The sequence below is a fragment of the Ascaphus truei genome, chromosome 1 (genome assembly GCF_040206685.1).
Source record: "Ascaphus truei isolate aAscTru1 chromosome 1, aAscTru1.hap1, whole genome shotgun sequence".
NCBI classification, from domain to species: domain Eukaryota; kingdom Metazoa; phylum Chordata; class Amphibia; order Anura; family Ascaphidae; genus Ascaphus; species Ascaphus truei.
Window position 1 is genome coordinate 530,402,932 of NC_134483.1, and position 14,421 is coordinate 530,417,352.

Here is a 14,421-nt window from a genome sequence, read left to right on the forward strand (position 1 = left end):
CCAGGTCTATGCTTGACCGTGTCCTGCCACGCCTGCAACCTCAGGCCCTAACGTACAATGCGGGCCGGGGGCTTGGGGCTCGGACGAGAGCTCTGTGTTAACTTCCCCGGAAACGTAATACTTTAAACGCTGACAGCAGCGGTGCGCAAACTGGGGGGGCGCGAGATTGTCTGTCTGTCTGTCTGTCTGTCTGTGGGGGGTGCGGGGTTTACAGAGGCCCCGCACGCTTCCCAAAGCACTAAGTGCCGGGGAAGCGGCGAAGGCCTCTGTAAACTGCACTTACCTTGCTTCTGGAGACGCGGCACCATGGCAACGCGGCGGCAAATGATGGCGCGTTGCCATGGCAACGTGACATCATGATGCAGGAGACTTGGTAAGAGGAGGGGGGTGGGGGGTGGCGTGGAGAGAGATGGGAACAGCAGGCGGGGGGGGGGGGGGGGCACGCAGGGAAAAAAGATTGTGCTCCCCTGGCTTACAGTATATCTCCTGGACGGTGCATCAGTTTAAAGAGGGGGTGGGGAGGGGGAGGAGGGAAGCTTCGGAAAGAGCAGGAAGAGATTTCTTAAAGTTCAAATGTAACCAACAATGATTTTGCTGCCACAGATGTTGTGTAACGTTGGCACAATCGAGTGTTGATGCGTATTAAATGAAGAATCAATGTGCCCGAATCCTAAACCCCAGAGGGGTTTCCTACTGCAAGACAGCAATGATTTCAGCCGGTTGGGATCGGGGAAATGATCTGGCAGAGGCATCCCTTTTATACATAGAGAAACAGGAGCTAAACACGCAGGCTGGCGTATTACAATAGGAAAACGCCTTTATGCAAATATAATCAAATGAAATCAAGCACGCCAGGCACCACGCGTAGCTGGTGAACAATTACGGGCAATGGTTTATAATCTGCGTTCACACGCAAAACTATCAGGTCCAGCAAGGGGGCAACAAGGCACCCCTAATAGGTGTCCTCCTTTGTTGCAATAATCGGGGGCTGATTTGTCTACAATGAAAGTGAAGGAATATTGGAATAATGGGCACTGATTGCAGGAATTACCGGTCCATTCATTGGGACGGTGGGATATGAGAGGGATTGATCTGAGTCGCATCAAAGGCCTGGAGAGAGCAAATTGCAGCCAGGTAACACAAAAGTGTGAGAACGATTACAGAACAGTCACAGGCCACATGCGTCTCTCTCCAGGGCGCCATTCTTCCCAAGGGCTTTTCTTGGGTCTTATTCAGACTGGCTCTTTAACCCTTTCAGTGCGTATGATGTACTGTACGTGGTACGTCACGGGCCCTGCCGCGTGGCGGCCCCTGTTTGTGGAGATACCTGGTATAGCAAAAGGAAATGCTTGTTGTACAGGGGCCGATGTGGAGTTCTCTGCCTGCTGGGAGAGTGGTGCGGGCTCCACGCCTGTTTCTATCGGCAAGGGGGCAGTGGCGGTGCCGTGAATGCTGCTGAAGGGATCACGTGACCGGATACGCCGGGCGTCCGGCACTGCAAGGGTTAAGGCACTAGTTTGCACTGAAAACACATTTTTTTTTCCATTTCTTATTATACTTTAGGAGCGAGCTTCTTGCACCTTTTTAATGCTGTTTTTTTTTAAATTTTTTAAATCTAAGGCCCGGGCCATAGAGGTGTGGGGAGAGCGGAGGCGCGCTAACGCTGAGGCTCGCCTGCTTCAGTCAGCGTGATTGCACGGACTTGCAGGCGAGCCAGCATGCGCGAAGGGAGCCGGGGGGGAGGTGGTTGGAGGCGGGACAGTGACGTCGCTGGGCCAATCGCCCGCGACGCACTGACGTCAATGTCACGGCGCCGACGTCACGGCGCCGTGACGTTGACGCTGCTTCAGGCTGATTGGAGGTTTTCAGCCGACAGCGCGCTGAAAAACAGCTTGGCGCTCGGCTGAAAACTCCAAAGCCTCAGCACGCCTGCGGACGCTCGCGTGAGCCCCCTCTGAAGGCATCCTCATTGAGGATGCAGGGGCTCAGCGCGGAGCGTCCGCAGGGGCTCAGCGCGGAGCGTCCGCACGGCTCAGCGCGGCCTGTCCTTCTATGGACGCAGCCTAATACTCGGTTTTTAACACTTTTTGACTTAGATCAGTGATATCCAACCTTTTTTGGTTAAGGAATCCTAAGTGAAATTCTGAGGAACCCCAAACCTCTCTAATAGCGCGCCTGAGATCCGATGCATTGTAAGGAACCCCAACCCTCTCTAATAGCGCGCCTGAGATCCGATGCATTGTAAGGAACCCCAAACCTCTCTAATAGTGCATCTGAGATCAGATGCATTGTAAGGAACCCCAACCCTCTCTAATAGTGCATCTGAGATCAGATGTATTATAAATTCTTCTGTATTTGATACAATTTTCAAATGACCAGAAAATTACAGGGAACCCTTTATGGACGCTCGGGGAACCCAACGATTCCTAGGAACCCTGGTTGAATAACACTGACTTAGATTACTACTTTCCATAGTTTCGAGGCTCATTGTTATTGTCAACGCCTGAGTGTACGTGGTCGTTTTGCACAGCGGTTTCACGTCCTGCTGCTCATTGTGGCTTTGGGGTTTAGAACTTCCCCTTACAGTCTGAAAAATATTATCAGTTATTTCTTTTCACACTTAACAGTGGTTATCCACCAACTGTAAACCAACCACTGTGGGTGACAGTTGACGGTTTAGTTTTTATTGTGTTGTTATAACAGGACAGTTACCAGAAACACACACACACACACACATCCATAATTGTAAAAAAATAAATAAATTGTGTCCAATGGACAGAACACTTTTGAATACACCATAGGACATGGACAGAAGTCATTTGCAAATGTTTGTTCCGAAATTGATTAACACATATTCCCAGCTAGCTCAAACTCCCACACCCACCACATCAGGAATATATATTTATGTCAAAAAAGAGTGCTACTCAGCGTGGCAAATGTATACAACAAAAGACAGCGGTGCCCAATGCTACATCCAATTGACAAAACATATATGGTAATAAGTACAAAGTTCAAATACTTCAATAATAATAATAATAATTACTTGATAATTTCTTGGTTATTATTATTATTAATAAAGTATTTGAACTTTGTACTTATTACCATATATGTTTTGTCAATTGGATGTAGCATTGGGCACCCCCTGTCTTTTGTTGTATTCATGTTTGTTCTGTCCAGGTTTTTTAGTTGTGCTTTTTCATTTCTTAAAGGTTTATTTTAGCAGTATTATACATAATTTCTTCACAGTTCATTGCTGGTTTAAGGCATAGGAAAGACCCTATAACCACATTATACATCCGATGCATAATGTTCCGAGTCTAGCGAGCCGTCACCAGGTGTTGTATGTATTTCTTAATTTATATCGTGCCTACAGCTGTACTTTGCACTTTACAAGAGAAAATGCAGTACAGGGAATTACAGTACAATAAGTGCAACAAACAAGATCAGACCATAGGAAAGGCAATCCCTGCCCCGAAGAGCTTACAATCTAAGTGGTATGTTGGGAGACTTGCAGAGACTGAGGTGCGGGGATAAGTGCAGTGGATGGCAGTGTTTGGACACAATGGTAGGAACGACTGTGGGTGTGGGGCAGTAGTCCCCAGACACGAGTCTTGGCTATTGATATGCTTACAGGAATTTTTTTTGACGGTTTGTCTTAAAGGTGGGGAGAGAAGGTGCTTGGCGTATGCTGAGGTTGATGGAGTTTCATAGGTAAGAGGCAGTGAGGGGAAAAGGGTTTAAGGCGAGAGGTAGAGGTGAAAGGGGTGCAAAGGAGACAGTTTTATGGGTAGTGTGCAGGAGACGAGCGGGACTTCATGGGAAATTAAAGCTGGTGTGTAGGGAGGAGCAGATGAATGGAGAGCCTTATCGGTAAGGAGGAGAACTTTGGGTGTGATCCAAAGCTTGATGGGAAGCCAGGAGAGGGGTTTAAGGAGGAGATGAGCAGAAATTTGGGAGAAAGTGAAACTATTCTAGCAGCAGAGTTTTGGAGATATTGCAGGGGAGAAATTTGGGAGACCTGTTAGCAGTATGTATCAATAATGCAGATGGGAGAGCATAAGGTTAGTTTTAGCAGTAGATTGACAGGAAAGGGCGGGTCTTTGGCAATATTTCGGAGGAAGAAGCATCACATTTTAGCAATGCCGTGATTGTGAATGGTCGAAAGAAAGGGAAGAGTCAAATGTCACCCCTAGACAAGGTGCTTTGGTGACAGGATAGAGGGTGGTACTGTTTTCTGTGATGAAAAAACGGGATATTGGGCCAGGTTTAGGGGGAAATATGAGAAGCTCACTTTTAGCCATATTAAGTCTTGGGCGCTGGAGTGCTATCCACGGGGACAAACTGTGGCCAGGAGGTAATCTGTCACTCGGGACTATATGTAAAGTAAAGAGATGAAACGCACACGTGTGTGTGTATCCCCTCCTAATGGGTTACTGGGAGATTAGTGTATGCTGAGCCCCACCCTGTGTTGCCATAAGGATACTGATATAATATATATATTTATTTATTTGCAATCAATGTAACATGTTTATTATCTAGATTAGGTTTGGCCAACTCCGGTCCTCAAGGGCCATCACACATGTCGGGTATTCAGGATATCCCTGCTTCAGCACAGGTCTTCATTCTGACTGAGCCACTGATTGAGCCACCAGTGCTGAAAGAGGAATGGCCCTAATATGTGGCCTGTTGGTGGCAGTTGGTCACCCCTAATATAGATGATAACATTACAGAATCAGATCAAATGTGATTGGTCAGTGTGCTGCATTGCCTCCATGTATGTCCCTCTTCTGTATGTATAAATACATATAACTGTGTGTCTGTTTGCTATGTTACAAAAGCATGAACAATAATTATATACGTGTAGTGTAGTGTACGCTTTGTGGGGTTCACCATTCTCCATTGGTATAATTTATAGGACCCCTTGGTAATCATTTGTAAATATTAATTCTGTTCGCTTTCTCCCATTAGATTGGTGTTCAGTTAGTTTTGCAGGAATAAGCCATCTGCTTGCTTTTGCATTCCTGCTGAACTACTTACACCAAGTCCCACCGGTTTCAGTGGCTGGGCAGGCTAGGCTACTGTATATGATTATGTACAAGTGTTCTCTTGCTCCAGGAAACATTAAATCAATTCACAGCCCTACAGATAATCTTGCCAGAGTTTGGCATTGTTTGTAGGGTAAGTGCTGCTCTCCGTTTAACTACTCTTGTCTGCAGTGACCAGTCAAAAAACACTTAAGTAATCAGCATCTGTCAATATTTGGCTCCTAATAAGCTTCCCCCCCTCCTATTCTTCCTGTTCATGAATGAAGGATGATGTCAACGTTCCATTTACCTATGTTGGTATAGTTTTAGGGTGTTGTCGGACAGACCTGCTCTGCCCCGACAACACCCAAAGAAAGGGGGCGAACATTAAGTTTCACTAAAACTTGTTTGTGTGTGGGCATCGGACGTGGATTACACCCTACAGCATATCTTACACTCTTCCCAGTAGCATTGTGGGGTCTACCCCAGTTTAACGTCTTAGCTGATTTTCTCTCCTGCCTAATTTGTACGTCTGAATGGAAGCCCCGTATAATTTCAGCGACACCCAGCTGGGTGATCAACAGATACCAGGAGAATGCGGCAAAAAAACAGCCTGTGTTTATAGAAATAACAATTGTATTGAAAGGAGGAGTAGGTGTAGCATGGTTAGGGCGTTGACCAGTTCCTGCCATGACCTCTTAGGCTGGGGCCATGGCCCCTTCACCCCGCGCGGAGGCTGTGAGGTAAGCGGGTGCTTTCCCTGGCCATGGTGGACGGGCCGTGGGGGGCGTGCCTAGAGGCGTCACAGAGCTGGGCGAACAGCTCACGTGACCGGCCTGTCGCGCCAAGAAATCAGTTTGAACTGATTTCTTGCGCAACGTGCGCCCGCTTCCGCACACACGCCGCATGGACGCGAACACTGCCTTAAGGCAGTCTGTTCGCTGGTCCGCGGGTACCATGGTCCCAGCCTTAGGCGTCGTCCATGCTGCGGAAGACCACGGCACGATCACATTGCCTTAAGGCATTGATTGCGCCCATAAACCGCGCGGGCGACAGCAGTTGAAACTGATTTCTCGGCGTGACGGGCAGGTCATGTGAGCGGTTTGCCCAACGAGGGCGAACCAGCTCTGTGACGTCACAGACACGCCCCCAGACGGCGTGACTACCATGTCCTGAAAACGCACCCGCTTCACGCGGGTGACGTCACACACACCTCTACGCGGACGAAGGCTGTATGGGCGCAGCCTTTCACTCTGATTTTGAGCAAAACTAATGCTCCTTCAGAGGGCATGATTATTAAATCTCATTGTATCCTTCCTGTAGTTCAGAGTTCTGGTGGCTGTTTTGGTCCTAGAGAAAAACGGATTCACTGTACGTTGTAATACCTTTCAGCATTTTAGTTCTTCGTAGATTGTTAGATTTCAGAGCTGTCTGAACATACTGATGTAGCGAGGCTTGCAGACCTGCGAACAAGCAAAAGCAGCCTGCCATGATCGGGCTTCGGGCAGGGCGGGCTTCCATGCTTTCAAATGGGACCCCAACAGCATTAATCCTTTGGTGCTGTGATCGCGGCACCGAAGACAATAAGCCTAAGACTACATCTGTAAGGTTTCTTCTTCGAGTCTACTGCGGCAGCACAGTTAGAAGGGAGCAAATATATCCTCAAGCCGGAGTGGCCAACTACAGTCCTCAAGAGCCACCAATAGGCCAGGTATTGGGGATACCCCTGCTTCAGAACAGGTGGCTGTCGTTGATTTAGCCATCTGTACTGAAGCAGCGGGTATCCTTAAAACCTGACCTGTTGGTGGCCCTTGAGTTGGCCACCCCTGTCCTAAAATGATGAGTAGGGAGTGGAGATGATCTCTTGGGGAATCTGCACTTGGAATATGAGAGGGGCCGCAGGTGGATAAATAGCAGATCAAGGGAGAGGGGTGTCCTCTTCTCTAAACTGTGGAGCAGGGAGTGGGTTCGATGTTGCTATAATGTCATCAATTCAGTATATTGATTCAGCCATTGTTTTTTTAGAGAGTCCAGCAATTGGATATATTTTCGTTCCCATGTTCTTCTCTCCTGTGTATCTTAACAATGTCCTTCGAGAATGATGATGATTAAGGCTGACAGGGAGTGTGCGGCTTGGGGAAAGTGCGGTCCCAGGTGAGTTCTGGTATTGATGGCTGATATTGTGAATCTGGTGATTCATCCTAGTCTGAACGGCCTGTTTTGTTTCTTCTACACAGTTCATATAGCTGGATTTGCAGGTTAATGACCCTTGTATATTGATCTTACTGTTCTGAGCCGGGGTGATGGTGGCGATATGTTTGTATGTTTTGATTGTAGGGCTGTGTTAATTTCTTTTCTGTATTATGGGTAGAGACCGGTCCTGTTTCTGTTGAGCATGTTTGTGGGGTTGGAATGCTGATAGTGGGCCACCATAGGTGGTTCTGGGAAAATAGTTCTCAGCCTTTCATCAGAAGATCTCAATCTTTGATGCTGCCTTTGAGTTGTGTGTGAAGGGGGTTGCAAGTTACGACTAGAAGTATCCATTCAGTTTTACTTTTCGATCTGCCTGAACAAAGAGGCCTTTGTGCTTCTGAAAGCTTCCACTCTTTTTACCTATGAGTTGACTATTAAGGTACCATTTGTACCCTAGGCTAAGGCCCCACTGCACGCGTCCTGGTGGCACTTCACTGCACTCTGCGGTCTGCAGGGAGCGTTTTAGATGCGGGGGGCGCAACCAAAACGGGCCAGGTGGGCAGGGCCATGATGCGACTGGGAGCGACCGTGACGGGGGGTTGTCCCCCTCTCCCGTGCTACTCTCCTCTCCCCCGTGGCTGTAAGGTGCTGTGAAAAAAGTGAATTATAGATATTTGGCCTCTCCCCCCCCCGTGCCACTTTGCTTCTCCCCCCTCACCCTCTCCCCATGCCACTCTCCCTCCTATCAGTCTATCTCTCTGTACCCCTTGTGCTGCTCCCCCGCCCCCCCCCCCCCTGTGTCTGTCTCTCCACCCATCAGTCTTTCTGATTGGCTCCCTGCCCACCACGTGACACGTCGCCACACGGGAACTCAATCCTGTTGTAGCCCCTGCTGGCTGATGCGCAACAGTGCGCAGTGAGCCTGGGAGCGAGGCGCCACTGGGGACAGCTAGGGAGGAGGTAAGGGGCTGGTGGGAGGCGCAGGCGCGCACACCGCCGGCTTCAGCGGAGACCTAGCCTTATGTTTCTCTGTCTATTTGAACTGTAGTAACCTTTTTTTCTTGGGCCTTGTATTGCTTGTATTCAATCTCTATTTGGCGGGCTCAGTGCTCTTTTTCCATAAAGGCATTATGACGCGATTTGAAGAGTTTGTCCCTTGTGTGGGTGTTAGAGCAGATTCAGAGGTATCTCAGTCTGGCTAATAAGTGTAGATGTCTTGGCGTGGCTGGTATGGAAGCCAGGTGCATGTAAATATGCAGGTCTGTGGGTTTTCAGTAGGTGTTTCGACGTAACTATCTTGTTTTCTGGTGATTGTAGTGTCCAAAAATTAACTGTAGTGGTTGAATATCCCAAGGTAAGTTTTACAGAGGGTGGGACTTTGTTCATAATTTGTCCCGGTGATAAAGTGCCATTTATGAAGTATGAAGTACATCAGGATTTTATGTTGTTCTTGTATCACATCTTAATTAAAAACAGGAAGCAATCCTGCTACATAATCAGGTAACATACTCACGATGTAGGAGTGGATAGCTAATTACATCTGTCTACATGAGGAAAGAGACATCTAAGAGGGGATATGGTAACTACATCCAAATATATTTGGGGACAATACAAGGAGCTTTCAAAAGAACTATTCCTTCCAAGGGAAGAACAAAGGACACAGGGGTTATGCCTTTAGGTTCGAGGAAAGGAGATATCACCAGTAACAAAGGAAAGGGTTCTTTACAGTAAGGGCAGTTAAGATGTGGGATTCATTACCCATGGAGACTGTGATGGCAGATACAATAGATTTGTTCGAAAAAAGGTTGGACATATTTTTTTTTAGAAAGGAAAGATATACAGGGATATACCAAATCAGTATACATGGGAAGGATGTTATTTGGAGTCGGGAACGAATTCATTTGTCCCCTTATGAGACATTGTTAGATAATATTTCAAGGGGGGGCTTTTTGTTTGCCACTGATTGAGTTGATGATGAGAAAATGACTGTAGGGATTTTCAGTTTGGTCCTATAAAATATAAATACAATCCCTTGTGCGTGCCAGTACTTTATTAGTAGGTAAGAGAGGGTGGGTACTTATTGCTTTTTTTCTGTGTTTTGTAGAGCACCATGGATTCCTGGCTCCTGTTCCTCTTGCTGGGCAGCAGTCTAACATGCCTGAATGCAAACAATGCCACCACAGGTAAGGGCAGAGGTGCTTTAAATCTGCAGTACACACACAACCTCTGCAAGCTCAGAACTCAAACCCACCACATAGATTTGTGCCAAAAGCAGTGCCACTGGGTTTGTGACCCAATGTACACAACAAAAGACAAAAAGCCCCAGTGCTACATCCAATATGACAAATGATGGTTAAATACATATCTGTTTCACTTCTCATAAGTAAGGGTTATTTAGTCAAATTCTTTGGCCAAAGTTATTTTTAAGCCTGTAACCACGCCAAGGCATGTCCTTATTACAGGTCCCAACGCTATCTGCAAACCTTCTCTTTGCCTCTCTGATGGGGGAATAAGTCTCAATAGACTGGTTATTCACAGGTGCATCACAAGACCTGCTGTGTAAAAGTGGGCTGGGCGAGCTTAAATTCAGGGAGGAGGAGGGTCACAAACCTCCATACCATATATAACCTATATCCTGCGGTAACTCAAGCTGGTCGCGGGAAAGATGTGCCAGGCTCATTACGTCTATGTACTGAAGCTCCATGCTGCCAGAGAAGCTGTGCCGTGTGCAGCCGACGGGTCTCAGGAGCAGCGAGTGCAAGAGGGCATTTGTAGATAAATCCACTAGCCCTGGAGGAAATGAAGGGGCAGATTCGGCAAGTATTGGTGCTGGTCAATGGAAGGTAATGCCAGATCGGATGTGACAACATATACCGGCGCTTGGTGAAACTGCCCCCCAAGTTCTTTAGCAGTTAGTGGTACATTTGAATGGAGTTCTTCATGGGTATAATTTGTACATAACCTGACCTATAGAAGGTCCTTTCCCTCCCGCACCACACCCAATGTTCCTCAACGAAACATCCAGGAATTAAAACACTTTTCACAGTATTTTGCATTCTGCGTTTTTCATTTCTTTTTAGACATCACACAATATGCTTTTATTAAGAGAACTTCAAAATCTTAATTTTCTATTTTGTACACCCTTCAAATAGTCACTGTAACCTGTAACATATACAGTATAAGCAGATACTGCATTTCTGAATTACTGCAAAAAAAACCTCCCAGAAGTAATCCATGTGATATGATTATAAAAAGCTTGTTAAAATATAGTAGCCCGAAGTGATTCTTATCTGCCATTAAATTCTGTTTTTTAAATAAGGCAGTAGTATAGAACATAACTACTGTGCAATACATTATCAAAAACTCCAAGAATGGAGCTGCCAAGATGGTGTATAAGAATGTATCTGCAGGTCCCAACACCTCCTTTATATTCACCTGTTAGTCACTTGCCAAACAATGGTTAAGATGCCGGTGAGAATTAAGGTCCGTGACATTGAAATTAGCACCCAGTGGGCGTGTCTGGCTGTATACGCAACGCTTTGCGCTTCTGCCTGCTTCATTAAACAGTTTATGCAGCTAAGCCTGGGGCCAGGATGATGCAGAATCGGTGAACCCCAACCCGAGACGGCTCTCCCATACGTTGGATTATTGATTCTGCGTTGCGGAGCTTGTGTCACTTAAAAACGGGCATTATTAGATTATGGTGGGTAAAAAACGTAACGACTCCTTCACCGTGCAAAGTACAACACAGATATTAAGGTAGTGAAAGAAGTGAATTGGATCTGATTAGGGTTGTAATGTGAGTAGGGAAATCCCTGGTACCACCCACTCAGTCATGTTCTGGCAGGTGGCATAGCATGAACACTGCAGCATCAGAGCCTTAATGCTGTATCCACATCTCCAATACTCTTCTGGGTGCCAGAAATAAAAATATCAACCTATTAAGAACCGTTTCTGCATTATAATAATAATCCTTTGTACTTGCTTAGTTATAATTCACCTTGATGGATGCTCTGAGAAGCCCAATATCTTAACTCTATCACTGTGACTTGATGTTACGGCTTGGTCTTTGCCTGTTACCCATTCTGTAGTGCAACCCTTCCCAAGAAGGATTAGTTATAAAGCTTTGATTTAAGTGTCGACTAAATGAATAAATAGGGGTACTGGAGAATCCTAAAAGTTGCCTGCTCCATAATAGCGCCATTAACAGCAGTGGACTAATGTAATCTGTTATCTGTGACTCCCAGCCTGCTCATTTATTGGCCCGGGGCTGTGAAATGATACATTAAAGACGCTTCGCATGAAAGAGGTTTCATTTATTAATAAGATGCATCGTCTCGGGTCGGGAAGAAACGAACCATTTAGTGCGGTCGCAAGCTCAGCATAGTGGCGTGATCACGTTTATATAAACACACTGGAGGTCCACGGGATGAACTGTGCTGACCTTCTGCAGCTCGGGTGGGCCGCAAACAGGTCAGGTTTTAAGGATATCCCTGATTCAGCACAGGTCGTTGACTGAGCCACCTATGCTGAAGCAGGGATATCCTGAAAACCTGACCTGTTGGTGGGCCGTTGAGGACTGGAGTTGGCCGCGCCTGTTCTGTAGGATATAGCACCCGATTGTGACAGCTTCTCATTGTTACTGTACTTTACCACTACTTGATGTTACTGTCACACTGTGTTTGTACTGTGTGCCGTGTGGATAGATTTGATTTAGATGGCACAGACAGTGTATGCAGCGCTATACAAAATAACACGTGGGGATCCTTTACACACAGCTGAAAAGCATGGACATTTATAATATAAGGCAAAGGCAGAGACTGCTTTGAGGAGCGTACAATCTAAGTTGTATAATGGGAGGCGTAGACACCGTAGTGAGTAAAAGGGCAGTGAGGGAGGTCCCGGACATCTGGAGTCAGGGCTGGTGTAACTCATTCAGAGATGCTTCTTTTCAACTGGGCTTTTAACATGGAAACAGAACTTGCTTGATGAATATTGAGAGAACGATATGCAGGGAGAGGCGGGTGAGAGAGGTCTAAGCACTGTAGGGGTAAAAGGTAAGACAGACACGGGTTCCGTCTGAGAGGTGGGGGAGGAGGACTGTAACCAGGGGTCAGAGCTGAGATTTATGTTGGATGTAAAGCCAACAATCTGAGGTACACAAAAGGGTGTAAAAAAAGTTTGGGGTACCCCTGAAACTTAATTCTTATTTAGATTATGTATTTTTTTTCTCTACAATTTTTTTCCCCCCCCTGCCCTCCGTTTTTAGATTTGCGTTACATTTTAGTCATTCTTGCTTTTCTCTGGTATGTTTTCAGTCTCCCCCACAACAGGAGCCAACGTTACAACCAGCGCAACAGAACCAGCATCCAGTGTGGCGCCTACCAATGGCGCCATTGCAGGCCCAGACAGTTTAAACAAGAGCTCAGTCCTCCCCTTGACAACCAGAGCGGCTGTGATCATCGCGCCGATGTCCAACGTGCCCGGCGGGGAATCCACCCCCACCCCCACCCCCACAGCCGGCGATGCAGACTTCAACAACCATACCGAGTTCACAAATGTTACTTCGCCTTCTCCCACCGTAATCAACGGAACAAGTCCCCCTGTTGTACCAGCCACGGATGGGAGGACGACAGACGGTGACGGAGTCCTTGCTTCTACATCTGAAACTTCTGCGACTGAAAGCTTTACTTCTGCAGGTACTGTCAGACGTATAATGTGCAACGCTGCCCACCTTGGCATGTCAGGTTGCCCACTATGGCAGGTTGGGCAACGCCAGTCCTCAAAGGCCACCAGCAGGGCAGGTTTTAAGGATATCCCTGCTTCAGAAAAGGTGGCTCAATAAGTGGCTCAGTCGAACGGCAGTGGGTGCAGCGAGAGTGAGAGAGGGGCAGTGGGTGCAGCGAGAGTGAGAGAGGGGCAGTGGGTGCAGCGAGAGTGAGCAGTGGGTGCAGCGAGAGTGAGAGAGGGGCAGTGGGTGCAGCGAGAGAGAGAGGGGCAGTGGGTGCAGCGAGAGTGAGAGAGGGGCAGTGGGTGCAGCGAGAGTGAGAGAGGGGCAGTGGGTGCAGCGAGAGTGAGAGAGGGGCAGTGGGTGCAGCGAGAGAGAGAGAGGGGCAGTGGGTGCAGCGAGAGAGAGAGGGGCAGTGGGTGCAGCGAGAGAGAGAGGGGCAGTGGGTGCAGCGAGAGTGAGAGGGGCAGTGGGTGCAGCGAGAGAGAGAGGGGCAGTGGGTGCAGCGAGAGAGAGAGGGGCAGTGGGTGCAGCGAGAGAGAGAGAGGCAGTGGGTGCAGCGAGAGAGAGAGGGGGGCAGTGGGTGCAGCGAGAGAGAGAGGGGGCAGTGGGTGCAGCGAGAGAGAGAGGGGGGCAGTTGGTGCAGCGAGAGAGAGAGGGGGGCAGTGGGTGCAGCGAGAGAGAGAGAGGGGGGCAGTGGGTGCAGCGAGAGAGAGAGGGGGCAGTGGGTGCAGCGAGAGAGAGGGGGGCAGTGGGTGCAGCGAGAGAGAGGGGGGCAGTGGGTGCAGCGAGAGAGAGGGGGCAGTGGGTGCAGCGAGAGAGAGGGGGCAGTGGGTGCAGCGAGAGAGAGGGGGCAGTGGGTGCAGAGAGAGAGAGGGGGGCAGTGGGTGCAGCGAGAGAGGGGGCAGTGGGTGCAGCGAGAGAGAGGGGGCAGTGGGTGCAGCGAGAGGGGGCAGTGGGTGCAGCGAGAGGGGGCAGTGGGTGCAGCGAGAGGGGGGCAGTGGGTGCAGCGAGAGAGGGGGGCAGTGGGTGCAGCGAGAGAGAGGAGGCAGTGGGTGCAGTGAGAGAGGGGGGCAGTGGGTGCAGCGAGAGTGAGAGAGGGGCAGTGGGTGCAGCGAGAGTGAGCAGTGGGTGCAGCAAGAGTGAGAGAGGGGCAGTGGGTGCAGCGAGAGAGAGAGGGGCAGTGGGTGCAGCGAGAGTGAGAGAAGGGCAGTGGGTGCAGCGAGAGTGAGAGAGGGGCAGTGGGTGCAGCGAGAGTGAGAGAGGGGCAGTGGGTGCAGCGAGAGAGAGAGAGGGGCAGTGGGTGCAGCGAGAGAGAGAGGGGCAGTGGGTGCAGCGAGAGAGAGAGGGGCAGTGGGTGCAGCGAGAGTGAGAGGGGCAGTGGGTGCAGCGAGAGAGAGAGGGGCAGTGGGTGCAGCGAGAGAGAGAGGGGCAGTGGGTGCAGCGAGAGAGAGAGAGGCAGTGGGTGCAGCGAGA

The 14,421-nt window shown here is 48.8% G+C and overlaps 1 protein-coding gene across 4 annotated transcripts in view; it reads left to right on the forward strand.

The window, feature by feature from the left end:
* PTPRA (protein tyrosine phosphatase receptor type A) overlaps positions 1 to 14,421 on the forward strand; it is a 208,324-nt gene that overhangs the window by 119,461 nt on the left and 74,442 nt on the right. For all 4 annotated transcript variants that reach the window (XM_075572537.1, XM_075572565.1, XM_075572555.1 and 1 more), the window contains 2 exons: positions 9,322 to 9,400; positions 12,536 to 12,916. In XM_075572537.1, the coding sequence (XP_075428652.1) occupies positions 9,328 to 9,400; positions 12,536 to 12,916 (454 nt within the window). In that variant the 5' untranslated portion in view covers positions 9,322 to 9,327. The remainder of the gene's footprint in view (positions 1 to 9,321; positions 9,401 to 12,535; positions 12,917 to 14,421) is intronic.